This window comes from Pyrus communis, chromosome 11, assembly GCF_963583255.1.
Source record: "Pyrus communis chromosome 11, drPyrComm1.1, whole genome shotgun sequence".
Classification (NCBI taxonomy): domain Eukaryota; kingdom Viridiplantae; phylum Streptophyta; class Magnoliopsida; order Rosales; family Rosaceae; genus Pyrus; species Pyrus communis.
In genome coordinates, this window is record NC_084813.1 from 25,199,348 (window position 1) to 25,227,243 (window position 27,896).

The 27,896-nt window shown below is 38.1% G+C and overlaps 4 protein-coding genes, 1 long non-coding RNA gene, 1 other non-coding gene and 1 pseudogene across 7 annotated transcripts; 2 read left to right on the forward strand and 5 right to left on the reverse strand.

The window, feature by feature from the left end:
- The first annotated feature begins 527 nt into the window (after positions 1-527).
- On the forward strand, positions 528-2,818 carry LOC137707506 (universal stress protein A-like protein; annotated as a pseudogene).
- Positions 2,819-2,926: 108 nt separating this feature from the next.
- Positions 2,927-6,579, reverse strand: LOC137707505 (PWWP domain-containing protein 3-like). Of its 2 annotated transcripts, none has more exons than XM_068446386.1 (2): positions 6,247-6,579; positions 2,927-5,949 (listed from the first exon to the last, which is right to left on the reverse strand). In XM_068446386.1, the coding sequence occupies exon 2, from the start codon at positions 5,938-5,940 to the stop codon at positions 3,109-3,111; it is 2,832 nt and encodes a 943-aa protein (XP_068302487.1). In that variant the 5' UTR covers positions 5,941-5,949; positions 6,247-6,579; the 3' UTR covers positions 2,927-3,108. The 2 variants fall into 2 exon arrangements, with proteins under 2 accessions (XP_068302487.1, XP_068302488.1); XM_068446387.1 differs by having other exon boundaries at positions 2,927-6,005.
- A 6,573-nt stretch (positions 6,580-13,152) lies between these two features.
- Positions 13,153-13,976, reverse strand: LOC137708211 (large ribosomal subunit protein bL12cz-like). The gene has a single exon (XM_068447234.1). It carries the CDS (start codon positions 13,908-13,910, stop codon positions 13,344-13,346), a length of 567 nt encoding a protein of 188 aa, XP_068303335.1. The 5' UTR covers positions 13,911-13,976; the 3' UTR covers positions 13,153-13,343.
- A 193-nt stretch (positions 13,977-14,169) lies between these two features.
- Positions 14,170-14,241, reverse strand: TRNAP-UGG (transfer RNA proline (anticodon UGG)). The gene has a single exon. It is a non-coding gene; the product is annotated as a tRNA-Pro (tRNA).
- A 678-nt stretch (positions 14,242-14,919) lies between these two features.
- LOC137708576 (monodehydroascorbate reductase 4, peroxisomal-like) lies at positions 14,920-18,598 on the reverse strand. Its single transcript, XM_068447689.1, has 7 exons — positions 18,327-18,598; positions 17,528-17,579; positions 17,139-17,219; positions 16,839-16,957; positions 16,281-16,500; positions 16,031-16,149; positions 14,920-15,808 (listed from the first exon to the last, which is right to left on the reverse strand). Exons 1-7 carry the CDS (start codon positions 18,444-18,446, stop codon positions 15,077-15,079), a joined length of 1,443 nt encoding a protein of 480 aa, XP_068303790.1. The 5' UTR covers positions 18,447-18,598; the 3' UTR covers positions 14,920-15,076.
- Positions 18,599-23,529: 4,931 nt separating this feature from the next.
- On the reverse strand, positions 23,530-27,765 carry LOC137708546 (MYB-like transcription factor EOBII). Its single transcript, XM_068447646.1, has 3 exons — positions 27,543-27,765; positions 27,285-27,414; positions 23,530-24,391 (listed from the first exon to the last, which is right to left on the reverse strand). Exons 1-3 carry the CDS (start codon positions 27,682-27,684, stop codon positions 24,076-24,078), a joined length of 588 nt encoding a protein of 195 aa, XP_068303747.1. The 5' UTR covers positions 27,685-27,765; the 3' UTR covers positions 23,530-24,075.
- Positions 24,398-26,118, forward strand: LOC137708547 (uncharacterized). Its single transcript, XR_011064800.1, has 2 exons — positions 24,398-25,115; positions 25,522-26,118. It is a non-coding gene; the product is annotated as an uncharacterized lncRNA (long non-coding RNA).
- Positions 27,766-27,896: the final 131 nt, after the last annotated feature.

Here is a 27,896-nt window from a genome sequence, read left to right on the forward strand (position 1 = left end):
GTCATGTCATCAGTTACTTGGCATGTAAACTTATGCCCACAAATATGTAAATAATTATGTAATTAAAGTATTGATAATATTATTTATATAAGTGACATGTCGATGGTAAATTTATTCACATACTTGTCAATATTAAATTATCGAATTAGTCCATTAAAAAAAATATAACAGAAAAGAAAAAAAAAAATACAATGGCGATAGCTATAAACATGGATCATACTATTGAAATTTGATTCAACAGTTACAAATATGTGGTCATCTTAAAAGTTATGATAACTTCAGCCGACAGCTATAAACATGGAGCCAATTTAAAATTTATAATAACTTCAATCATTGAACTAAATTTTAATGACACAGATTTCCTAATTTGATGGATTAGAAAGAAAGGATATAGACCCGTCAATTTTTGACAAGCCATGGCATGACACACGCTTTTATATGCTGCCGCGTGGCACATTGTCAGTAACTGAACAGCGTAGGTTAGCACCCTTCTATTGGATATGCCCTATCCTACGCCTAGATGCGCGATGTGCTTAATCGGGCTTACGGCTAACCACAAAACGAAGCAAGTCATCCTTCAGTTACCGTCTTCATCAGAGAGAGAGAGAGAGCACTGTGCTTCCAGACAGTTCGAATCGGCAAGCGAGTCGACTCAGTGTTGTAAGCGAAGCGAAGATGGCAAGCGAGCCAACCCGGATAATGCTGGCAGTGAACGAGTCGACCATCAAGGGCTACCCGCACCCCTCCATCAGCAGCAGGAAGGCGTTCGAGTGGACGCTCCAGAAGATCGTGCGCTCCAACACCGGTGGTTTCAAGCTCCAGTTCCTGCACGTCCAAGTCCCCGATGAAGACGGTCATCTCTCTTGCTCTATCTTTCTGTTATTACTTTTGTGATTTTCGATTTTGTAATTGTGCTTGTACTCTGTTTGGTTGCCGAGAAAACGGAGGAATTTGAATAGAAAATGAAAGGATGAGGAAATTGAAAGCGTAACTGTAATTTCCTACTGGAAATTAGTGAAATAAGTGAAATAATTGGATCAGGAGGGCCAGGGGTGATTGGCTTCGCTATCAGTAATTTGTCAGTGTCATTTGGTTTGTAAACTGAAATTAATAGGCGATGATTGTTGATTAGATGTAATCTGCTGCGTAATTAAGCAATTTTCAGTAGAATTTGGTACCGAACGGGAGAACTTGATAGCTTTTTAGTAGTCTGATCACTTCTTTCATTTTTTATAGTCGATTTTCTAGTTCGTTTAAGCGGCGAATATTTATACATTGACTTCCAATTTTGAGTTTGATTGCGAGATCTGACCATTTTCTGTGCAATTTTACTTTGTTTATGGTTGTATCTCTATGTTTGCTTTGATAGGGTGACATCATTTCTGTTTTAGTATAGCATGCTTCATGTATTTTCTCGTCGTGTCAAAAGGCATTGTGTGACCCAAACATCGTGATCATGATCATAATTCTTGTCGATGCGGCTCTCTAGTGTCAACTGTGAGCATAGCATAGAGAAATTATGATCCCGAATTGATATGAGTTCCTTGTTGTATGAACAATGTCAATCACTCCAGCTATATCTAACTGAGCTTCTATTTATTCTTGTTGATTTGAGCGTGCTTAGCACTTCATTTTGATTGTCCGAAAACCCCTCCAAGCTTTTTTTCCTTCTTAGTAATGATGTGATTTTAACCCATCTTCCTCGCTGTGCATTTGCTGGCAACTAATTGTTACTGATAATAATATGTTTTGCCCTCTTTCTATAATAGGTTTTGATGACATGGACAGTGTCTATGCATCGCCGGAGGATTTTAAGAACATGAAGGACAGAGACCGCGCCAGAGGGCTTCATCTGCTGGAGTTCTTTGTTGACAGATGTCATGCAATTGGGGTACCCAACTTCTGTGTTTTGGGATGGAGGGCAACTATAAATAATTCCATCCGAAGAATACTGAGTTGTACTTTGAGATAACATCTGCATATTGGAATTATCGTAGGTTGCTTGTGAAGCATGGATCAAAAGAGGGGACGCCAAGGAAGTAATCTGCCGTGAGGTGAGGCGTGTCCAGCCAGACTTTCTGGTGGTGGGCTGTCGGGGGCTTGGACCTTTCCAGAGGTAGAAGTCCTTACCTTGATATCAACTGTTCCTAGCCTTCTTAGATTGCAGACGTCCTTTTCTCGCATCTTTTGAAACTAGCGGATAATTGGGTTATATACCTATCATAGATAATAGGAAACTTTAACGGAAAGCTCCTAATATTGTTTACTTTAACGAAAAACCACATTTTTATACTAAGAAGTCAATTCTGGTACTATTCACTTTACCCTTTATTTTGTTATTTTCGTTAAAACTCAAGGTTTTCAAGCTCTTTTCATTAATTTTCCTTAGATAATAAGGCTAATCCAGTTCGCTAATAGAATTTCCCTTCTCTCTTTTATGTGCAGGGTTTTTGTTGGGACTGTGAGCGAGTTCTGTGTGAAGCACGCTGAGTGCCCCGTCATCACAATCAAGCGCAGTGCAGAGGAAACACCCCAGGATCCTGTCGATGACTGAGCGTCACCGGAATGTGTATTCTCTGTTTCCTTATTCCGTCAATACACTCTTCCGACACCAGACCCTTGTACCTAAATACCAACTGGGAACAAATTAAATGTGTTGCTTCTGTCGTGTGAATTTAAATTCATCTAAATCATACGCAGAGGGAATTACGCTAATATGTACGATGAAACTTGAGTAGTAGTTCGTGTTGTACCGCAATCAGTTTGGGCGCTTGTTTTCGTGCTATCTTGTTCATCATCTAGTATTCGGCTTAACACTCTTTCTCTTTGCCATACTTGTTCATCCCCGAAACATTATCCATGTTGCTTCTGCATCTCCTCGAAAGTTTGCGCGTCGTTCCGTTCGGAAGACCGAAGAAAACTGAAATTTACATCAAACATAACTCCTTTTGATATCTATATTTATAGGCCAAAGCAACTAGTTACATGGAGATATACTAACTTCGCCTGCATACGCGCTCGCTCACTAACTATATCACATGACTGGGATTGTGTGCAGAAACAAAAGGTTCAAATTACCCTAGCAGAGAAACTCATCTACGACGACGACTAGACCATCGTGCTTACCGTCCCCAACAGCTCCTTTATCTCGCTCTCCAGTTTCGATTTCGTCACATCCGACACTTGGCCATTTGAATCACCCAGCATTGAGGTCATCCTCTCCAGTTTCTGCTTGATTAAGTCGACTTGTGACGCCTCGCCAACAGCGGCGGGTGGCTGTGAAGCTAATGCCTGGGTTCTGGTCTTGCCTCTGGACTTCTTGGCAGGAGCAGAATTGGATATTTCACTCAGCTCGCGAACCTTCGAAGCAGCTGCCAGATTATGAAGCCGGAAAGTGACATTGGCAGCTCCGAACGGACTGTCATTTTGCGAATGGTTGAAGGCCTCTTGTGCATCGGCAAATTTTACAAAGGAAACACGAGCACAGAAATTGGTGTAGAACATCTCTGTTTCTGTTTCGTCCAGCTCTCCGAATTTACTATAAATCTTGATAAGATCGGATTTTGTGGGGAGAGAGGACCCAGGGCCAAATGTCACAAAAAGGGATGCCGGTGAAGCTGTTTCATCGGTCTTCTTACGCCTTTTCTTCAAATCCGGAGTTCCAGAAGCATTCTTTGATTTTCGCTTACCAGGCTCTGAACCTGATGTCTCAGTAGCTTGCCCTGGTGTAGACTTATCGGACTTTGTCTCACTGCTCTTCTTGGTTCTCTTCTTCCCAGATTCAGTTTGCTTTTCTGTGATCTGATTTCGGTCTTTCCCCATTGAGCCAGGTTCAGATTCCAACTTCTTTCTCTTCTTATGCGGTTGCTTCTTCTTGTACAGTTCGTAGTTGGAGCCATTGTGATAAATCGAGTCTCTGAATATGGCCACGAAATCCCCAACAATCTTAAAGGATTTCTTTTCTACTCGAGATGATGGATTAACAGCTGCAGAGCGGAGTCCAGATAGCACTTTATGAGTAGATACATTAGCTTTCATCGGATCAATGCTCTTCTCATCTTCTGAAGGTTTTTTCGAACTCGAGCCACCAGTTATCTCATTCCCAATAAGTTCTGTAGAGTCTTTCTTCTGTAATGTCTCCGCGAAAGGACTCAGCATCTTCGGTGACCCAACAAGGTTGTCATTAGAAACTTTCAGAGATTCTACTTCTATGTCTAGACTCCTTTTTCCAGTCTTTAGATTTATGAAGGGAGGGGACAAGTACTTGCTCCTTTTCCTCTCTCTTGTCGAAGAGGGGTGATCAATTTGGTCCTTCATGTCAGTTTGTGAACCGCCACTGCGCAATTCCTCGTCTCTTGAAGCAGGACTATCGCCAGCTTCTTCTTTGGTCTCGCCACCATTGCCATCAATTGCAATACGTTCATCCTTCTTCCTGCTCCTTGTTAAGACACCCTTCTTAGTTTCACTAGCACCATTTTCAACACTAGAAAGTTTTTTCATCTGCGAGCTTGTTGGCGTCTTTGAAAGCTTGGCCCTTCTCTTTCCGGATTCAGAAGTCAAATTACTCTCACTATGATTCTCGCCACCTTTCCGCTTGTTCTGTCCAGATGATGCCCCTGCTTTCTCTGAGGTTGCTCCTTCCTTAGTTTCCGCCTGAATATCATCGTCTTCTTCCATAAGATCAGCAATGCTCTTCTGCTTCCTTCTTTGGTGTTGCCTATTCTCTAAACCTTGAGCTGAGCTTTCGTTTAAAGGCTGATCAGTTTGTCCTGTTTTTCTGGGAGAAGAAAACCAGTCTTCAAATGGCCCTTGGACCGGGACATCCACCTCCCTCCAATCATCCTCAAGACCAGGAACTGGCTGCGCTTCGACGAAAACAGGCAATCGATAGCCTCCTTTTGAACAATAAAATGCAGACAACCAACTCTTTAAAGCATTCAGCTCAAGCTCACTAGACATTGGCATAACTTCTGCAACACGTTTCAACTCAGCAAGAAGCTCTGCTGGCTCAGAAACACGATCCAAAAGCTTCCCAACCCTGCCTTCTGGCACACGAACTCCTTCCTTAATTCCGGCATTTACTGCCAACGGCCGACCAACCTCACCCAGGAACTCTTCCTTTACACATATACAACTCATCTTCAACCTCACAAGCCTTCCAACCTCATCCACAGCCTGCTGCACAGCATTAACAAACGCCTTCGAGCTACTCTGCCGAGACATCTCCCTAAAATTCTCCTCAAACGGTTTCAGCTGCGAAGAATTGCACCAAGCAAATGTTCCGTCCCCAAAATACGCCACCAGGAGCCTGTCTTTGGCCTTCAATTTCAGGGCATACTCCGAAGCGTCCGAAGGATCACAAATTTGTGCAGGCCACCACGGATGGCTCTTAATCTTTCCCCACACAAAGTCCCCAACAAGAAACTCATGTCCCTCATCATCCATGTCCTCAGTAATCTCATCAGTTTTCCCATCCGGGTCTTCTCCAATCCCATCCAAACAGCTCCCATTCTCTTCAATCCCTCCGTTCACATCAGCCCCGGCCTCACGAGTCTCAGTCCCATCCGGGACTTCTCCAATCCCATCCAAAGAACCGCCATTTTCTCCAACCCCTCTTCCTTTCCCTCCACTCTCCGCCTCAGCACCGCCACTCACCACCTTCTTCTCGTTACTCCAAACCGACTCCAACTTCTCAACACTCCCCTTCCCTTTCAACTTCACCAAACCCTCCTCAGCATCAGATACATCAACGTTCAGGTTCCCAAAACTCCTTCCACCGCCGGCACTTCCCCGACCGGACCCACCTGAGCCAGCCCGGCCCCCACCCGAGTGGTTGACAACTTCCCTGATCGTCTTCTCCCCTGGAACTTCAAGCTTCTCCGGTCCAGGTGCAGAACCCAAATCCTCCTCCAGGGATATAGTAGATCGCGTCCCCACCATTCCCAATTCCTGGAAAAATATTTTCCCGGGAAAATCAAGCTCAAGCTCAAATCTTGATTTCACAGCTGAACCAAATCATATACAAAACCCAAAACCCAAAAACGAAAACAAAAAATTATGTAAAAATAAAAAATTATGTAAAAATCAGCACATTCTAGGGTTTAGGTTTTTGTTTTTGCTTTTTTTTTTTTCTCGAAAAGTCGGGAATTAATATAAATTATACAATAACTAAATGTATACAAACATGTACAAATACAATATATATTATACAACCGAAAAATAAAAACAAAAGGGAAATTATATTACCTGAAGAAACCAAAAGCTTCAAGCTTTTGTTTTTGTTGGTCAAACAAAACCTGCAAGCTCCGGAGACGATTCTTTTTCTCTCAGAGAAAAACTACGAAAACAAAAGAATACGGATTTCCGGAATCGAATTGAATTCCGGAAGAGAAAAATCCGAATTCAAACTTTGAAATTTTTTGAATACGTTTTGTACGTGAGACGGTGAGAGGGAGAGAGAGAAATGGCGGATGGAAGGGGGGGGGGGGAATATCGCGGTAAAACGGGCGAGAAATTGGCGTGAGGCGGTGGTGGTGGTGGGAGCTCAGAGAGTGGAGAAGGAGAGAGTGGGGGTTGAGACTTGAGACGACGCGGCTATTTCGCTTTTGTTGTCGTTTTCGAATCTTGATCTTGGCCGGATCTTTTTGATGTGAATTCTGAAGATTCGTAAATTTTGTTCATTTATCGTATATTATGCGATTATAAATTATTTTAAAATTAAACATAAATAGTATTTGACAAAAACTAACTGCACAATGTACGATAAAATGATACGATTTACAAATCTCAAATATCCTCACCAAAAAGATTCAGAGAGAATCCTGTTGGATAGTTTTCAAACAGGGACCAGGCTTTTCTGCCCTCCCACTTTCCCTACACTTCTATTCTCTCTTATTTTGTGCGGTCATCTCGACGTTTTGTGTACGGTCAGCTGACATTTGGGTTTGTCGAGGTGCCCAGACGCGAGAGTCTGGAATAGGGACGTACTCGCTGTGTATTCGAGAGTGTAGTTCTTGCTGTAGGGATTTCGAAGAGGAGCAATCATGATCGCAGGTTCAATTGTGGCATTGGAGACATCAAACGGCTGAAAATCTACCATGTTGTGACTTGAAATGAAAAGCCCCAGATTGTACATGGATGATCGCCACGTGTCCGTTGTATATTTTATAAAACAGAACCCACCGTAAAGGCGATGGTGATTGGTGATCCCAGCCACTATCAGTTTACAACCACGAGAGACCTTTCAATTTAGGAAAATTTAATAAAAAGTTCCAAGTACTGTTTACTTTAACGTAAAATCACATTTTTACACTAAATTTAGGAAAATCACCTTTCAATTTAGGAAAATTTAACAAAAACTATATCATCTTTTCATTTATATTACGCTTATTCTTAGCTGTGTATCATAGAACTTGATTTTGATCTTTTGCAACATGAAACTAAAAAATCGTCATTTTACTTTATAAAACTTAAAATTCGCTCCATATTACTTTGTTTCTATTAATATTGTCTAAAAATTGTCAAATATGATGATGTAAATTAAAAACGAATAATGCTAAGTAGACCAAATTTTTAAATCAAATCGCAAACCAAAACTCAATAAGAAGTGAACGACTTTCTCGCGTCTTTTATCCCTATCTCGCCGTCGAGAACCCCTTTAACCTAGAATTTATCTCTCTCTCTCTTTCTTTTTCTAGACGCACCAAAGTCAAGTCAAAATTTTAAACTCATACACAAATTCTCTCTAAAAACTCCCTTTTTTCTGATACTTTTAAAAAAATGTCCAAATAACTGAAGGTGAAAAATAAAAGTAGCCTGGAAAAGGTAGGGCGAGACGCCGCCGGTATGGTCATGGACTCAAATCCGTCAACGAGCTCGCACACGGCGAGGCAAAGGAAGCTAAACAGTAGAATTAGTTGTCTTGGACATGTGGCCTTTCCAATGGATAATCTTATTGGGAGGTGGTTCTGCCACATACATAGTTTAAATGCTTGATAGGCAAATTTAGTGGAAGTTTAACGAATTCAAAGTAAAGAAGGCAATTTGAAGTAAATTTTGAGTTTTCAAAAGTAAAATCACGACTACTGAATTTTAAAGAGTAAAGTAAAATAAAAATTGAATTTCAATGAACCTACATAAAATTGAGTCTTTATATTATTACATGTAACGTTCGATTTCCGGATAGGCGAGTACATGAGAAAATCTCTCATTCTGTTGTTATTTGTTCATTAGCTTAATATCCACGCACGTGGATTCAGCCAATCCATTGGACCGTCATCAATAAAACAACTTCTGTAAAATGCAGCTATGATTTGACATTTAGGTGTTTATTAGTAGTAAAAAGGCTACACAATTAAATTAATTAATAGATTGGGTCATCGGAGTCATTTGCCTTTCGCCATCTACCTACCATTATACCAAATTTTGTTTCTTTTCCCCATTTTTATGTCATGAGATGTATACAATGACGCGCATTTCACGATGAAAAAGATAGACGCATCAGTTATTCGTAAAATAAAATTATTAATTATCCACATTGACATTCAAAAGAATATATGGTTCTCCAACGGGGATTTGATCAGTTGGTAAAATTTTTGTCTCATGTCTTGTCTCACTAAGCTTCGAGTCTTGTTATCAGCAATCATCGTTCATACGCGATCTATAAGGTTCTACTCTAATTCTATAACGGTGGCTGCTACCAATCATTGTTTTGCTTTGTCTGGGATGAACTCACAATGATTCGACCAAAAAATGAAAAAAGCAAAGCAATTATCAACATGCCGATACTAATAATTTTTTACTGGTTTAAAGCATTATCCTTTTGTTTCTTTTCATTTCCAATGCAAAGAAAATACATATGAATTATTATTTTATGTTTAAAATTTGACATATCGGTTGAAGGGCAAAAATTTAAAAGATGACAAAGTGCCACGTAAGCCTTCAAATTTAAATTTTAGGTTTAAAATTTGACATATCTGTCACATCCCGGGCTCGACTCTACCGTAGCACGATATTGTCAGCTTTGGGCCCCGACCACGCCCTCACGGCTTTGTTTCTAGAAACTCACATGAGAACTTCATAGTGGGTCACCCATCCTGGGAATGCTCTCGCCCGAACTCGCTTAACTTCGGAGTTCAGACGAAACCCGAAGCCAGTGAGCTCCCAAAAGGCCTTGTGCTAGATAGAGATGAGAATATACATATAAGGCTTACAGGATCCACTCCCTTGGGCAATGTGTGATGTTAGAATTTGGTATCAGAGCCAATCCTTGGCCGGAAGTGTGCCGACAAGGACATCGGGCCTCTAAGGGGAGTGGATTGTAACATCTCACATCGTCCATGAGAGTGGATCCTGTAACCCTTATATGTATATTCTCATCTCTACCTAGCACGAGACTTTTTGGGAGCTCATTGGCTTCGGGTTTCATCTGAACTCTGAAGTTAAGCGAGTTCGGGCGAAAGCATTCCCAAGATGGGTGACCCACTGGGAAGTTCTCGTGTGAGTTCCCAGAAACAAAGCCTTGAGGGCGTGGTCGGGACCCAAAGTGGACAGTGTCGTGCTACGGTGAAGTCGAGCCCGGGATGTGGTGTCACACCCTAATCGGAGTATTAACTTAAAACTCTAATTAAGGCATGATTCACAATTTAATATGGAATAAAATCTTTAAGAACAGATTAATCCATAGTTAAATAGTGAAGAAAGAAAAGAAAAAAAAAATTATTTAGAAGATATAAATTTGTTCAAACATAATTCACATTTGTTCACCAAGAGATAATTCTCAAGTTTTACAAAGTACACTTCACATAAATTTGCATAAAGCTTCTTGTTCCTTATTCAAACAAAAGAGCAAACACCACCAAGCTCTTTATTTTATTTCTATTTATGCATATCATACAGCAAGTAACATCTCTAGCACATGATTTAATTCTCTGGTTCCGAACCTGCACAAATTTAATTAGGGTGAGCATAAAGCTTAGTAGGGACATTATACCTCAATATATATATATATATAACCATGAGTATATTATTTTTATGTAGTTAAAACACATTAGAAAAATGATATGTATAAATGTACAAAGTTTCTCTCTTCAGACCCTATTAACCTGAACCCAAACACCATATTTTCCTTTCGTTAGTGCTCTTGCCTAATTCCCTTTTGCCAGTCCCGTATTACCCTTAAAATTATTGTGCACTTTGGGGCTAGCCTGAGACCTAGTACCTGCCAAGAATTAGGCTCAACTACACAAAAGCCTTCCTCAATGCCCATTTCCCTATCTCCTTCACAAGAATCTCCACTCAAGGTAATCAGTTTATTGTTTAACAAATGAATGAAAAACATGTATCTCAATCCATCCAAGTAATCGTATAGGCAATGAGTTTATGAATCCAACCATATAGATAAATATCAATCAATATGTATTAATCAAATAATAAAAGAATAAATATTTATGAGGTTTCCCAAGCACCCCCTACTTGGTTCCGAAGCCACAACGTAAGTCCACGTAACTGCCAAACTGATCAAGTATCTTGATCCAACTCGTGAGTTCCTATTCAAAGTATAAACTATCACTATTTAAGCATACAATATAACTCATATTATAAATAGACTTGGTAGAATACATACTTTAATAAGTATGTATAATAATATCCCAAACAAAACGCACTTCAGTTTTCTAGTTAAAAATAGTTTTAAAACTAAAAGTTTTTGTATGGTGGAAATTTGTTATGCAAAATTAATATTGGATATCTATACGAATCCACCAATAATATCTAAATATATTATTACAATCAGAACTCGTTTCCAACACCAAAATTTGTTTATTGACCTGGGTGACTAGTTCAAAAGTTTCATGTTTCAAAAATTCACCTTGAAATCCCTTCCTTCTTATCAATCCATAACCAAAACCTCAACATAAAAGACTCTTTCTTTTTGAGTTTATGAAAGCTCTCTGTTTTAAACAATAACAAAACATAAGTATATTTTGAAATCAAAGGGGAAATTGAACATATAAAATTATGAGGGTTTTTGGCTGAAAGAAATTGACTATTGATTAACCAACCTCTTCAAAGCCCCCTAAAATAAAAATGAAACACAAGCTCAATGTACAGTCATAAGGAAACAAAAACAAACTTACCTCATGAATTACTTGTTGGCTACTCCAATTTGACTCTAGATAAGTATGGAATTAAAGACTCAACGACAAAAACTTATTTCTTGCTTATGGAATTCGAATAGAGAAAAAGCTAGGGCTTCTTTTTCCCCTTTCTAGACAAAAGGAGATAAGGAGATTGTGAACTCCTTATTGGGTTGTCATCCAGAAGGAGGAAAAAAAATAAAAATAAAGTAATAACAAAATATTGTATTTGTCTCCTTTTTTTTTTTTATAGATGTATATAGTATATGATATATATATATATATATATATATATAATGAATCTTAAAAAATATGAACCAATTTACATATTAGTCTAATTATATAGATTAGAGAGTTAAATCAAACACTTGCACTACTAACTAATTAAAAATTTTCGGGTTCTCACAAGTTACATTTCCTGGACGATGTGAGATGTTACAATCCATCTCCCTTAGGGGCTTGACATCCTCGTCGGCACACTTCCGGCCAGTGATTGGTTCTGATACCAAATTATCACATCCCGGCCCGGGCCCCCCACATCCCAGGCTCGACTCCACCGTAGCACGATATTGTCCGCTTTGGGCCCCGACCACGCCTTCACGGCTTTGTTTCTGAGAACTCAGACGAAAACTTCCCAGTGGGTCACCCATCATGGGAATGCTCTCGTCCAAACTCGCTTAACTTCAGAGTTCCGACGAACCCCGAAGCTAGTGAGCTCCCAAAAGACCTCGTGCTAGGTAGAGATAGGAATATACATATAAGATTTACATGATCGATTCTCCTGGGCGATGTGAGATGTTACAATCTTCTTAAGATCATCTCCAAAGGAGATGTCAAAATGTCCAAATCAGCAATAACAGTAAAAAAAAAAACAGCTACAATGTTTTCCAACCAAGAAATCAAATCTGATATGGTATGACATGGAATGGCAACTTTCTTAATTTGACAGCAGTGTCAATTTTTTTTTTATTAATATTTTTTAGAGGCGAATTGCAGAGAACCCCACGACGCCGTTCCCCTCCCCTTCCCCTGTCTCTCCGCCGCCCCAATTTCCCATCTTCGCGCATTTGGCAAGCTCTCCAAAGGCCCTTTCAAGCTGGTTTTTGTGCTCTCCGATTGCCAACCCAGTGAGGCAAATAACGTTGGCAGTCAAAGCAATTGGAATTGCAGCTCAATGTCGCTGTTTTCGCGGCTCATCGGTGACAGAATTGATACAATGGAAGGGTTTTCCCGAGCTTTGGCAGGACTAGGATGGAAGGGTTCTCTGCGGATTCATGAGAGAATCCGAGTTCCTCCAAACTCTTCGTTCCAAACCCAGAAAATAATAGTTTAATAAATAAAAAGAAAAGAAAATAGTGTAATAAAATAATATTTAATTTGACATCCGAGTTCCGAGACAAGTGTTTAGGCCGACATGAACGGGCTAGATGGGTGTCTCAGTAGGTATATGCGTAATTTCTTAATTTTCAAATGCTTAAGTATTAATCGGAATGGTAACCAACCCTCTAGACATAAGTAGGATTTAGGCATCACTAGCCGAAGATTTTTAGAACACTGCTACTATCAACCACTAATTTTGCAAAAAATTGCAATGCTTACCGAAACATTGGAGTAAGGGAGCCTGACTGTAAGTCCGATTTCGATTTCGAATGTCTGCGATTCCGATTGCATTGCATCCAATTCCAGTGCGATTAGCGACAATTCCAATGGCGTAAGCTCGCCTGCAAGCCAATCTTACCTCAGATTTCTTAGACACATTCAAGCATATCGTCGAACACCTTCCGTGCAGTTTCAGAGGGGCAGATTCCTCGCTCGTCATGGAGATTTCCCATGACCGGAGGTGCGGCCGCAACTCCTTGCGCCGGCTGCTATGGCTTCACCACTGGTACCATGTTAATATAAGCACATATTGACTTGTTATCGATACTTACGAATATCAACATTATCGATACATCGCTGATAACATTAGTAGATAACATGCAAGTGAAAACGCTAAAAATCCAAATAAAACTACAAAAAGCAAAGCAATCAAATATTTTTTTTCACCTTGAAATTACAATTACAATTTCCAATTGCATTGAGAAAACTGAAGCAAGAGAGCAATGACATATCTCTAAACACCAAAAAATGCGAATAAAATTACACAAAAACAAAGCTCATTTGCTAAAACCCCCCAAAACCCGATTAATTAAGAGCGCTAATTCATGATTAAACAATGTTAATCTTCGCCCCGGCGGCTTCCAGCTGCTTCTTCGCCTCCTCCGCCTCGTCCTTCGAAATCCCTTCCCTGAACTTCTTCGGCAAACCCTCGATCAGCTCCTTCGCCTCCTTCAGCGCCAGGCTCGTCAACGCCCTCACCGCCTTGATCACCGCGATTCTCGCGTTGCTCGGGACCTCCTCGATGACGACGTCGAACTCCGTTTTCTCCTCCACGACGGCGGGGCCCTCGCCCGCTCCTGGCGCCACGGCCACGGCGGCGGCTGGAGCGAGGGCAGCGGCAGAGACGCCGAGCTTGTCCTGGAGGTAATCGACGAGGATGCGGGCTTCCTCGAGGGTGAGGCTGGAGATGTCGCTGCCGAGCTTCTCGATCTTTTCTGGGGCTTCGACGGCGGCGAGGGGGCGTATGTGGGTGGCGCGGTGGGCGAGGGTAGGGTTTTGCGGGTTGAAGGGGAATTGGAGGGTGGGTTTGGTGGAGTGGGACGGGAAGGAGGAGGCGGCGGGCGTGGCGGGGTAGGAGGGAGTGCCCAGAGTGAGTGTGGAGAGAGTGGCAGCCATTGTTGCGGAGCTTTTGAGGACTGAGAGAGGGAGAGAAATGGAGAGTGCGAAGAAGATAGGATAAGGAATTGCGGAACTAAAATGTCCATGGGAGATATTGTAGGTGCTGGGTTCTTTGGTTGACGGTTTTAACCTTGTTAATTGTGAAAATTTCCCTAAAATTGCACGCTAGTGTTGCCTTTTTAAAGGGCTACAAAAGGTATGGGAATAGCATTTTAAAAGGGTAAAAATGAAAAATAATTCACAAAAATAGGAGGCAGGGGCATTCCGAGAATCGAACTCGGGACCTCTCGCACCCAAAGCGAGAATCATACCACTAGACCAAATGCCCGCCTGTTAACTTAATTTTATGATTTACCTACTAGTTGAAACAATGAATCCAGACACTAGTACTGTTTTCTCACTTTGTTTTTATTTAAGGAGAAATTTGTCAGTGTGTCGAGTTTACGGCCCAGCACATCAAGTGTTTTATAATATAATTCATTAGAATTTTTTTTTTCAACTTTTCAACCAATTGTATTTTTAACTTTGATGTATCGTATCGAGCCACGAACACACATAATTTTTTTTTTTTCTATTGACCTTATCTTTTTCTATTCAAGACCTTATCTGTATGGTCTAAATTGGTTTCTTACCAACACCTTTCACTAGCAACGGGGAGAACATATGAGGTTATGTTAAAGTGCAACCATGAAGTGCAAATGTTGGTTAGGCTAATTGGTTATATTTAGTGTAAAATATATCGTTGTACTAAAAAAAATTCTGCTTTGTCTAAAAGAAAAAACATACGATGAAGCACGTTGATCTTACCGTTTGTAATAAAAGAAAATGTACGTTGAAGCACTTGAAACAAGAAAGACAAGAATTGAGAAGAGATTGGATCCACTGCACACGATAGACGTTCATCTTCCGAATCTCACAAAACAGAGTTTTGTTGATTTGAGATCGCACATGCTAGCATAATTTAAAATCAATATAAGTAGAAATATCGACATGCAAATTTATAAAAATATATAATTCTTTGTATTTCATTAATTATTTTCAACTACAGTTTTGCTTCCTCAATAAATACGATCCAATATTTGATGCATCTCTCAATCTCTACACCTATCAATGCCACACAACATGTCAACAACACGGTTATATTACATCCCCAAAACATTTGCTCACCACCTCCGGCGCTTCCTTCCGTACCAATACGCGAACGCTGCTATCGATGCAGCCACAACAACGCCAGCGGTTGCATGAAAAGCGTATATCGGCCTCTCCAGAACAATGCCAGAACTGATAACATCACGAGGCGGTGGTGATGATGGCGGTGGTTCCTGGCTAACAGTCACTGCAAAACGTAAACCCTGCCTTTCCAACTCCGCTAGGTCCTCAACTTCTGGCTTCAGCTTGGTGGCCTTGGCTATGGCTTCGTACTCTTCCTTGGTTCCGCCTTCGAGAAAAGACCCGACAAGTTGACCTTTTTTTACCCAATAGGCCCCGAATGTGCCTCCTGAGAAGTCTCCGAAATGGACTACATCTCCTACATTGTCCCCGTAAAACTGCCAAGACAGGGTGAAGACTCTTGAGTAAAAGAATGGTAGGTAGTCGAATTCGTCAACTTGTTGTCGTTCCATGATTGCAGTAACAGCATGTCTTGCGGATTTTCTTGCTGAGTCAACGTGTTCAAGCCTTCGGGACTCGCCAAATACCTTGACTGGAAATGTGGCAACATCTCCCACTGCATAGACTGAGCTATTGCTTGACTGCATATTTCCATTCACTTTGATACCACCTTTCTCCAGCGTAAGTTGACCTTCAAACAGGCTCGTGTTTGGACGGATACCTATTCCCACAACAACCATGTCTGCAGGAAGACTACTTCCATCTCTAAGATTAACAGCAGTCACCTGTTCAAGAATTGAGCAGAAAAATTTAGCATCTCAATCGCGACATCGAATTCAAAGAAAATGTATCTTATACACATGGAACCAATGTTTCTCTATTTAAGAAAGTACAGAATTTGTTTCGACGAAAGCATCTCAATATTATCATGCCCTGAACATGAGGACATTTTCAGTCAATAAACACTCGAAGTTCATATGTTATTCTAGAAGAATTTTAACTTTTACCTTCCCATCTGAGTCAATGTCAAACGAGGACAAAATGGTTCCTTTAACAAACTTCACTCCTTTGGATTTGTAAAATTCTTCATAAAAACTTGCGATCTTGGGTGTGAATAATCGGGCCACTGCAAAAAACAAAAGCATTGATCCATTTGCTTGCCAGAACTCTCTCACCACAAATCAAACAGATGCCCCACAACATACACAGAAAAAAGATGCGACTATGTTTGCTCTGCATCAGAATAAAAGTACTTACTGCAATGTTCTTCTGGAAAAACCATCGTTACATTCATCCTACTGATCACCAATGATGCAGCACACTCCATTCCAATGTAGCCACCACCAATGACAATAGCATTCCCGCCAGACGAAGATTCCATCAAGTTGACAAGTCTATTGGCATCAGCCAAATCTCGCAAATAACACACATTTTCAGAATCTGATCCCTTGACTCCAAATTCTTCGAGCTTCAGTGCCTATTTTCAACACACAAACACATTATCCATTAAATGAGGAAATGAATTTCCCTTAGCATTCTATCCTTCAAAAATAACCCTTAAACTGGTAGCTATATTCTGAATAATAATGTCCAATGCAACCACATTAACTCAGATGTAGAAAAGTTAATTAGCACGTTGTAGGTCTACTACAACATTTTAATTCTTCAATCCGGTATTGATACTCCTTTACTTGATTTCGTGGTACATCAATACTGCTTATATTTTAATTGAGTGTTTCCATTGTACTACTTTTTGCACTGACATAACATATACAGCAGGAAAAGCAAGAAGTAAAATAAGATCAGTTTCAATACCCGAGCACCTGTTGCAATAATGAGAATTTTGTAACTTATAGTCTCCCCAGATCCCGTCAGTAGTGTCTTGCGTCTCACATCAACAGACTTGACTCGAGTTCCAAGAACTAATTCGACCCCTATAAAGAAGAAGATAATAACAATTATTCAGTTTATCTACTTCGATTTCAATTATAAAGCACCACAGTTTAGTGACTTTATAGCACATAATCATCACAAATATTCTAACAACAACATGTCGACCCCTAGAATTCCTATTAACATATAAAATTAAAGAAGCAAGACGTCACAGAAACTTACCGTGCTCCTTATACCACTTTGCAGTTAACCTTTCCTCATTGGCACCAACACAAGTGTGAAATGATGGCAGGCGTGCAGGCGCTGCACATGAACACAATTTGCAAGAATTAATTCAATGCGGAATTGAAGAAAAGAGTAAATTCAATGCAGAATTGAAGATAGATATGTGTGAAGAAAATGAGTTTGAAGGAATAACGATGTCCTTCTGCTTTTTTTAATATAATTGAGTCATCCGGAGACCAATCAGTAGAAAACTGATTCAACGTCTCAGATACAGACAGTTGAAAGTAAGATGGAAAATATTGGCATTTGGATTACTCAGGAGATTGAAAATATTTTCTGTGTAATCAGTAGGCTCTCATGTTGGTGCAATTGAAGATGTTTTATACCTTCTGGAAGTAGAAAGCCTTTGCTTAAAGCAGGTCTCTCATAAGGTGGAACCTGAAAAAGATATAAGCGCAACCCTTGAATTCCCGATCATGGAATTTGTCCCTTGTGTTACAAAATGAAATCAACAAAAGAATATGATGATGGTGGTTACATGTATCGACATAAACCTTATTCTTTCTGGTTTTGCTATACCTGACATTGTTTTGAAGCTTATAAGCAGTTCATAAGTTCGATTAAATCTCTACGACACATACACCATCGTCCGTCTTCCCTCTTCCTTAAAACAACTTCGAAAAATTTAGCTAAAAACATAGCACTGTTTTGTTTGAAAAGTTATGCAAAGCAAGAATTTGCAATAGATTCCGAACATTACGAGTATATATCGTGTGTGTAAGAGTGTGCATAGGTCCAACGGTCCACATTGTTCAATCCAATCAGCTAATACAATTCGACACGAAGAAAGTTGAGGTTCCGATGGCAAAAACCAATTGGATATGCAAGGTTGCTCAATTTTCCGATGCAGGACAACTCTCCACATCCTCACACGCTAAACAACATTTCAACACAAACCCAAATTCCAGAATTTGAAATTATATAAGAAATCATGTTTCTTTTCCTGTTTTCTCCTCAAAATACATAGCTAAAGCTTAGAAATTGCACATATACACATACACACACACCCATATACACACACACACATATATATATATATATTAATTATATCTATCAGACATATAATTATCAGCTATGAACAATTGAAAACGTGAAGAAAAATGGAGGGAGGAAAAGGAAACTCACTGATTCTTCAGAGATGATGCAGAGTTCACCACGGGAGATGCCTCTCTTGGTGAATTCAAGAGCTGCATACCCAGCAGCCACCCCTCCTCCAAGAATCACATACACAAATGCCCTTCCCATCTCCCCTTATTTTCTCTCTTGCCCCTCCCTCCTCCTTTTATTTATCTTTTTTTTTTTCTGGTGTGCGGAAAATAAATTTGAAGATATTGAATTTCCGGTTGGGAGAGCTTTACTTTGAAGAAATGCTCTCCCAAGAAAGATGAACAAAGTTGAATGCGATGTCAGAGAGGAGATCATTTGAGAGAGAGGAAGATAGCCGCCTCCTTTTACCACTATACCCCCGTCCGGATTTGCTTCTGGATGCCGTTGGATGGGGCTTACTGTGGGACCCCCCGTTTAATCGTGGGGACCTTACTTTTGGGAGAAAGAGATTTGGATCCTCTCAGCAGTCTGAGCTTACTGAGCAAATCATAGGCCATTGAATTTTGATAAAACGGTTACAATTATTATAACTTTTAGAGAGCTATCTTTTTGTAGTCATTGAATCAAAATCCAACAACCCATGTGATTTGCTCAGTAGGCTCAGGATGCTAAGCTTAGGAGATGATCCAAATCCGAGAAAAAGATCTTCATCATATCCTTTTCCTGAGAATCCTAAAGATCCTGCAATCGTATCCATTCATCATTCATCATTCATCATACATTCTAGGGATCGTATTCCAGTGAGGATCCTTTTCCTTTCTTTTGTTTTTCTGGGGTCAGGTCAGCGAGTGGTGTGGTGACACGTGGAGACATGGGTATCATGCCATGTGGTGGTGGATAATACAAGGAGTTTGTTGTTACTGGGAAATTGTGAAGAAGATTGAGGACGATGAGGTTGGATGGAAGGAATGGTGGATTAGATTGGTGAGTGTTTCTGCCACACGTTCTCTTCTTTCAACTTATCCTCTCTCTCTCTCTCCAATATTTTGGTTCTTGCATTTTTAGATTGTATGTTCTTCAAAATTTTACGAGTATCAATAACATGATTTATATTTTATGCGTAATTTAACTTACGTTTTACTGTTTTAAGTTGAGATCAATTACAATTTCATATAATATTTCTAAAACATTTGAATCTCATATATTTATTTATCATTTGGGATAGTGAAAAAACCTCTAGGTTAAGTATTTGAAAATTTTGGCTTTGTTTTTATATATGATATTACAAAGAATCATCAAAGCTGATAACATCTTATCTCCACGAAACTTTTAGACATAGACGGCTTGGACAATATTGATGACTAAACCAATAAATGTGGGACAAAATAGATGAATTTAGAACGTAAAAGACCAAATTAATGAATTCACAAAACATAAAGATAAAAATCTATTTTTTATTCTTGTAAGTGAGATGTCTTTGGTTCGATTTTCGCCAAAGAAAAATTTGAACCATATTATTGCTGGCTTAGTATGAGACTTAGCCTACTCGCCCACCTTTTTAGTATATATAATGTCGTTTGTTCAAAAAAAATAAAAAAATAAAAAATCGAAACATCATACACGGTATAAAATTCCAAAACAAATACACAAAAAAAAAAAAAGACTAAAAAACCAAATACCTGAGGTCAAACCTGGCCCAACTACATTCCAAGCAAACAGGAAGTTGCCATACTTTAGCTATGGGCCTTGTATCATGTCCATTTTGTATCTCCAAACCAGAGTCCAGCTGTTCCGTGGGCCATGAAAATCGGTCACCCAAAGCCGGTTAAATATTATAAAGTAATTTCAACACATTATTTTTTTTTTTGAATTTAACACCTTATTTTCTCTTGTTTATTTCAAGTCTTCCAATCGAAAGAAATATATAAAAAATTAAAAGGCAAAAATAATAAGCGTCTGTAAAAAGTGAAAAAAAAAAAGTGGATGAATATAATTTTTTTTTTTAAATTAAACAAGTCTTTCCACTCAAGTATGTTTGACACGCAGGATGGGACGGAAAACAATGGAACTGAACTAGTTCGACAAGTCTTTCAAGCATGGGTAACATTTTTAAGGATTTAGATCCTCTCTTGAGCTAATGGAGAGGATCCTCCTCATCAATCATCCTTAGCCGTTGGATTTTTATCCAACGGCTACAAACAGAGAAGTCCCTTTAAAGTTATAATGATTGTAGCCGTTAGATAAAAATCCAACGGTCAAGGATGATTGATGAGGAGGATCCTCTCCATTAGCTCAGGAGAGGATCCAAATCCCGTTTTTAATGGGTCATCTGGTTGGTGTCCAATTGTCTTGGTAAACGTCGTTTGGAATAGGTTTTTAATTACTGATTTTACAATATGAAATATGAAAAAATAACACCTACGTCTTCAATCTTTCCTTACATCAGTCTTTTTTTTTATTGTTTATTAATCATTGATGGTTTAATCCAATATAGATTTATCAAAGTCAAATTGATAAAGTTATTCGACGGTAACAAGAAGGTATTAAATTTATTAACTATTATTAAAATTGTTAACATGATCACTTATGTGAACCTATTTCTTTACAATAAATATGTGAATTATAATGTTGCAAGACTGTGAATTAAGGCAATATTGTATTTGTTCACAACTTCACGATTTAGATTTTGAATCGGCAATTTATTTGGCAAGACAAAGTTTCAGACCAATCTTAATGGTCATAGTTCAGATTAATAATCTGATAATATATCGTTTTAAAATTATTTGTCAAGATAAAGTTTCAGACCAATCTTAATGGTCATAGTTAAGATTAATAATTTGACAAATAATATTTAAAAATTATTTGGCAAGACAAGGTTTCAGACCAATCTTAATGGTCATAGTTTAGATTAATAATCTGACAATATAACATTTTAAAGACGTCGGTAGTCCAATATTTCCTTGTACGTGATATAAGAAATAAATTAGGAGGATTGGTTGTTGCATATGAGATTAATAGAAAACGAAAGAACCTCCAATTGGGGCAACATCCCGGTTGCATAAATTTTCGTTACGTATTCAATGTCGACCTTCTTTCCTTGATGAACAAGTACTTTCACTTTCATCCAATTTCATACGATTTGTCATCATCCATCCCTCACATGTTCACGAGTGATCATCATGGAATCACATAACTTTTTTAATCATGACATCCATATTCGTTGTCGGCACCACTAACTTTCATTACCATTTAACGTTGAAATTGTCGTTAACACTTAAAAAAAGTCATATTACATTTTGTCATATCAAGATTTAGAGAGAAATTTCACTTGAACGTGTGCATTACGGCAATTTTTCTTAGTACCATAACAACTTAATCACTCCACAAATCACAAAATTGTAGTCTATTTTGGGATTTGCAACTTCATAATCCCTCCCTCACATGTTCACTAGTGTTCATCAAGGAATCACATACTTTTCTAATACATACATCTATATCTGTCGTCAGCACCACTGATTTTCATTAAACCATTTCACATTCGAGCTGTTATTGGAGCTCTAAAAATGTCAGATTACACATTGTCTTCAAAAAATTTAGTGAGAAACTGCACTGGAACGAGTGCATCATGACATGTTTTATAGTTTTATATTCATCACTCCAAAATTCACAAATATTGTTGGCCACCATTAACTTTCAATTATTTCATATTAGAACTGTTGTTGGCTCTCTAAAAATATCAAATTACGTACTACTTCACAAAATTTAGGGAGAATTGTACTTGAACAACATATTCTGGGGTGTCATGACAACTTCATTATTTCATAATTCACAAATCAGAAATATTGTAGTCTAGTTTTTGGGCTCATCAACATCCAAATCCATTAATTTATACACTAATTTCAGAACCATGAACCCCTTGCAGGCCATTGATAATCAAATAGCACTTTAATTGAAACCTTTTTTGGATTGGAGAAGTTCCACTGAACCCCAAAAAGGCCCATTAGTTGATTAATTAACAAAATCTAGATTATGATTTCATGGACTAAGCTAGCGAGGATATTTTGTTTTCAACATGAAACCAATCACCCATGTTTATTTTTTCCACATTCATGGCCGACCCAACATGTGAATTTTTCCCATCTTCCACGTGATCTTTATTATTTGTGCTTTGCAACCAATTTCAATTGCGCACATAAACCATGTGATGATAAAAATGAATGGCTGAGAGATGAAGTTCTTTTTCCTATGACCTTTTGCGACAACCAAAGATATGTCCTCGATTATATTTGCCATATTCGGCAACGCAAAGTCGAAGGAATGGACCCTTGAGGTTCTTTTCTGTGCTATTTCTTTGAATAAGGGTTGGATGCAAAAGTTTAAGGTTGATTAAAATTCTCCTCCTACGCAATCCATGAAGACCTAGTTTTGTTTGTTTCTGATAACTCAACTGTTATTGAAAGGCACACAACATAAAATCTGTTAATTAAATAATGGATTGAACTAATATCGCACTAATATGGTTTCAGAAAGGCACAAAACACAAAATTTGTTAATTAAAGAATGGATTAAACTAATGTCGTCCTAATACGATCTCCCCTGAAGAAGCACGTCGACTAATCATATAAAGCTACCAAAATATCCAAAAGAGAATAGAACATATATGTACATGCTTGTAAGTTGTAGTTCCTTAATTAAAATCATCATGAAAATATTTAAAAATTGATAATAATTCATAATGATGAAACCTAACCATGTTGACCAAAAAAACTAAAGAAACCAGATTATTGATTTAGATCTTGAACAGAATTATATATAAAGAAAGCAAACTATGAATCAAGATTCAAGACTCTATATACTAATATTTCAAACATTTTACGTAATTTGTATTTCTTCAAAAAAATAAAATAAAATAAAACAGATTAATTACTATATATATTTAAGAAAATAGAAGTATTTGTAGGGAAAATAAAATATGGAAATTAATAAAGGGCATGTGAAAACTTGCTTGCAGTGGGTGCAAGTTAGGCTCACGTCGAACATCAGTTTTGCATGGCCATGTACAACTTTGGAAAGCTGGGACGGAATCTGACAAGAGTAGCTATATTAGCTTTCCACGTGTCAATTTCCCAGCGGTTCTTTTACTGTATCAATCGTATCATGGCTGTATGTGTACGTACGTATCTTCATCCTTTCTTTCTTCGAATCTTCATAGTCATCACCACTTCCAATTTTCATGTGCAAACTCAGACTAAATAAAAGCCGTGTGATCAACTCAACTAAATAATAAAGCTTATTAGTAAATAAGAACAATCAATACAAGTTTACAAGTCTCTATCATCAATAACAGTTTTCAGTCCGTAGACTATAAAACTTTTGACACTAATCACTAACATTAGTTGCATATGATAAGGCGAGTAAAAGTTCTCAATAGCTAGTAACCTAGTAACCTATTAGCTACTGATATGCAACTTTTACTCCCTCATCTAGCCACCGATATACTTTTTTTCCACCTCATTCCGTGCAACTTGTGTTAAATGGCTATTGTCTTTTTTTTTTTAATGAGAATAAGTTACATATATACGTATATTCCCAGTACTCTCGTTTATGCCATGTAGAGAAGAGGAAATAGAAAAGATTAATTTCCTATTACAAACTTATTAGAATTACGTATATATAAAAACCATATATTATATTTTATATATAGATACATATTTAAGAAAAAAAACATATATATGTATATATATACTAAGTTTTCATATGGACAAACCTAATAATTAATGATCCAAATTTAGAATTTGGATCATAATATATGAAATCGGTTGTTTAATTACTCTCCATTTAGCAATTGCAGAGACCAGAGATCCTCCATGCTCCAATAGCTTTCATTAGATTGATCAGCAGGTAAAGGAGGAGGATAAGCATCCATATTTGCTTGGTATGTTGGTGCGGAGTGGGAAATATCCATCGTGTCCACAGTGTTAGAGATGGACACTTGACTTGTGATAGCCTGATCATTCACCTCAGAGCTTTGTCCTGGTGTTATATTCTCAGCTTGCTTAATATGTTTTTGAATTCTAGTCCTCCAATAGTTCTTGATTTCGTTATCGGTCCGTCCCGGTAAATGTTTTGCGATTTTCGACCACCTGAATATTGCAACACACTGTCAAAGATAAAAATTACAACGTGCCAAAGTTAAAGCTAGCTACCCCAATAAATGATTGGACAAGTACTTGTACTGCTATTGTAGTTGCTAACTAAACAATCCCAGAAGGAAAAAGCTGTCTTAATTAAGCTTAAATCTCCAATATTAGAAAGAACACTCACAAGAACAACACGAGAAAAGCTGCTATAAACATAATCAATTAAAACAATAAACCCTAACCCTAAATTATTACCTGCAACTTGACCATGGTGGTGTTTTGTGTGGATATATATATATATATATATAATCAATTAAAACAATAAACCCTAACCCTAAATTATTACCTGCAACTTGACCATGGTGGTGTTTTGTGTGGATATATATATATATATATATTACTTAAAAGAATACTTATCTGCAATTAAGTATTAGTAAAAATTCCAAGTCATGCATGTTCTATGGGTGAGAATGAAAGTCTTACAAGTCCCTGCTGGACTCCTTTTATTTATATATAAGGCAGACCAAGATACGCAAAAACTTCGTCATCTAGACAAACACAAAATCGTTTACTTTCCGTACGTGTATATGCATATATTACACACACACACACACACACAGATCTAGCAAACTCCTCCAGTTCCTTCGATCTTCAAGTTTCCATGTTCGACCCCCCACTACTTATTCCTTGAGCTTCAAAGGGAAAGCTCATAATCTTTGTATATAAGGTATTCTGAATGATATAATCATCATCTAATCCCATTATTCTTTCTTATGGATAGTATCATACTTATATACTTATATATACATATATATAAATATAAGGTTCCCTTTGGTCCATAAATATATACTTTTATCCATAAATATATTTATCAGGCGAAGGGGTCTAAAAAAAAAATTTATTCTCATTTGGCAGAAAACTGGGCCAAATGTAGGAGAAAGATTGTTCCACACAGTATTATTCCGTTTAGCGTACGTTAACATATATTGATCGATATACAAATATATATAATCACTCTATTTTAGTATAACTAATTTACTGTCCTACCTAGCCATGCTTCTAGAATCAGTAACTATTATTTGAGATTTTTAACTCTTTGATTAGCAGTCCAATTATGATTAATTTCTTAGCAGAAAGCTCTTGTTGCGAGCGCTGCCTCCATGCATATTAGTAGTACGACCAGAAATATAAAGGGTGGGAGGCCCAGCTGTTGCCCTAAGCAGCCAAAACAGTATGGTTCACGTCCGCTTCAACCAAAGCAAAAGTTTTGTCCTCTTCTTCAGAATGAAAGCTAGGTAACTAGGGTTGGCATGTGAGAAACTGACTGGGGTTTACCTGTAAATGGAAGCTTTTTATTGCTCCAAATACTTTTTTGGTTCGAGTTCACCAGACTGCATTCCTTTCAATGTATCACAAGTCAAGTCCACCACCACATCTCTAGTTTAAGGTATTTTTCTTGGAGTATATGATTATCTCCCCTTCTAGTTCTCCCCCCTTCTCTTCCCTCTTACTTGTTGGGTTACGATTAAGCCACGTCAATACCTTGTATTGAATTTTTTTTAGAGAGAAACATAGAGAAAAGTGTGAGAAGAGGGGATGAAAGGGAATAAAAATTGGATGGGAGAGAATCCTAATCCACTTTTCTTTCCACATAAACAAACAGTGTCCAAATCTTTGGACTTTATCATATAATGATTTTGATTTATTCATAATACAAAAGAACATTCTAATTATTTTTAACTTTATTACCAAGTTTAACAGCTCGTTCGTCCTTTTCATATCAAAACAATTCATCTCAATATATAATTTTTTTTGTCACAAAGGAGAGTTTTGAACTCTGAATCTCTTGCCTACTTGTACAGTTCTACTCATCACGTCATCTATCCTCAGCAGGGGATTAAATCCCAAATGGGTTATCGACATATTTTTTTTGTCATTTCACCTCAATGATTTTTTCATGTCAATTCATCTCGATATTAAACAAGGCACAAGAGGGGAATTTTTTTTACATGGTTTTGCCCCCACAATTTCATGGGTCCATCCAATACAAAAGAATTATATAGACTCTCCATTTTTATTTCTTAAAAAGAAATTCGGGTTTTAAAGTATTTTCCAAATGCACACAATATATATAGAAGCTATGCTACACAAAGTTGTCCTGCAAACACGTATGTGTGGAGAGCTTTGTTGATTGGTGGGTTCCAATACATGGAAACGCAGATCAATCAACGACATGTTGAAGACGGTACACCAATAATGGATAAGTACCACATTTCTATTTTATTTTTTTAATAAAAGAAAAAAAGAAGAGAAAATATGATCAATTACTTGTCCTTCTCAGTTTATTAGCTAGCCTGGAGATATCTAAAATTATCATGGAGACTTAAAACGGATTGTAAGCAATGTTTGATGTTGCCCTTGACACAGATCTAACAATCAGCTCGTATATATTTATACTGATTGGAGGATACGTCCACTGCAATGATTTGTCACAAAGCTTCCAGCAACCCACATATATATATATATATATATATATATATATATGTATGTATGTATGTATATCTTATAACACATGAGAGAGGGACAATGTTTGGTGAAGAGAGTAAGAGTAGGTCACATCTAGGATTCGAAACCCTCTAATATTGCAACCGAAAAGAAAAAAAAAGGAACAGAGACAGAGAGAGTGATCAAAGCCCTATGAATCAAAACCAAGAAACCTACTTGGTTCTCCAAATTAAAAAAATGACGAGGACAAGTAGAATAGTCTAAGACTCGCAACTTATCAAATCATATGTATACGTCCTTGTCGTTAAATTATCAGCATACTTATGTACTTACGTTAATATTTTATATGTATATTTGGATTATATGAATAAAAATAGCAAGTGATGATCACCTGTTACCCCACTTTGCATGCAGTTCCATAATCAGAAGTTGTTCCTCTGGTGTGATGTTGCCTCTCCGAACATCAGGCCGCAGATAATTCAGCCACCGGAGCCGGCAGCTCTTCCCAGTACGTTTGAGACCTAGTAACATAATATACACCTAGCTAGTGACATCTTTATAATTTGTGGACATGTAGTTCTAAAATAGGAAATTGTACGTTCTAGCTAGGGTTTGAAATATACATATAATAATCAAACATGTTAATTACCAGCAGATTTGGCTAGGGAGTTCCATACACCTTCACCATGATTTGCAATATAGTTGATGAGAATCAAATCTTCTTCCATGGTCCATGGCCCTTTTCTCACTTCAACATCCTGGGATGAACTATTGCATGGTTTTTTATCCATTTTGTTTTTGTGTTTGTGCCTTTCTGGGAGAGAGAGAGAGAGAGAGAGAGAGAGAGAGAGAGAGAGGGAGGGAGGGAGGGAGGGAGGGAGAGAGAGGGAGAGGCAGTTAGGCAAGATAATAAGAGATAATGGGTAGCTAGGGTTTTTATAGAGGGAGACCAAATATTTTTTCCCAGCAATATTACTGTAGTTAATCATCATTAGTAGAGAGC

Coding starts and splice junctions, on each gene's coding strand:
- LOC137708576 (XM_068447689.1), bottom strand. CDS start 18,446: ATGGGAAGGGCATTTGTGTATGTGATTCTTGGAGGAGGGGTGGCTGCT. Junction 16,958..17,138: donor AAAGTGGTATAAGGAGCACG/GTAAGTTTCTGT, acceptor TCTTCTTTATAG/GGGTCGAATTAGTTCTTGGA. Junction 16,150..16,280: donor TTTTCCAGAAGAACATTGCA/GTAAGTACTTTT, acceptor TGTTTTTTGCAG/TGGCCCGATTATTCACACCC.
- LOC137708546 (XM_068447646.1), bottom strand. CDS start 27,684: ATGGATAAAAAACCATGCAATAGTTCATCCCAGGATGTTGAAGTGAGA. Junction 27,415..27,542: donor CTCCCTAGCCAAATCTGCTG/GTAATTAACATG, acceptor TTATGTTACTAG/GTCTCAAACGTACTGGGAAG. Junction 24,392..27,284: donor CATGCAAAGTGGGGTAACAG/GTGATCATCACT, acceptor TGCAATATTCAG/GTGGTCGAAAATCGCAAAAC.
- LOC137707505 (XM_068446386.1), bottom strand. CDS start 5,940: ATGGTGGGGACGCGATCTACTATATCCCTGGAGGAGGATTTGGGTTCT.
- LOC137708211 (XM_068447234.1), bottom strand. CDS start 13,910: ATGGCTGCCACTCTCTCCACACTCACTCTGGGCACTCCCTCCTACCCC.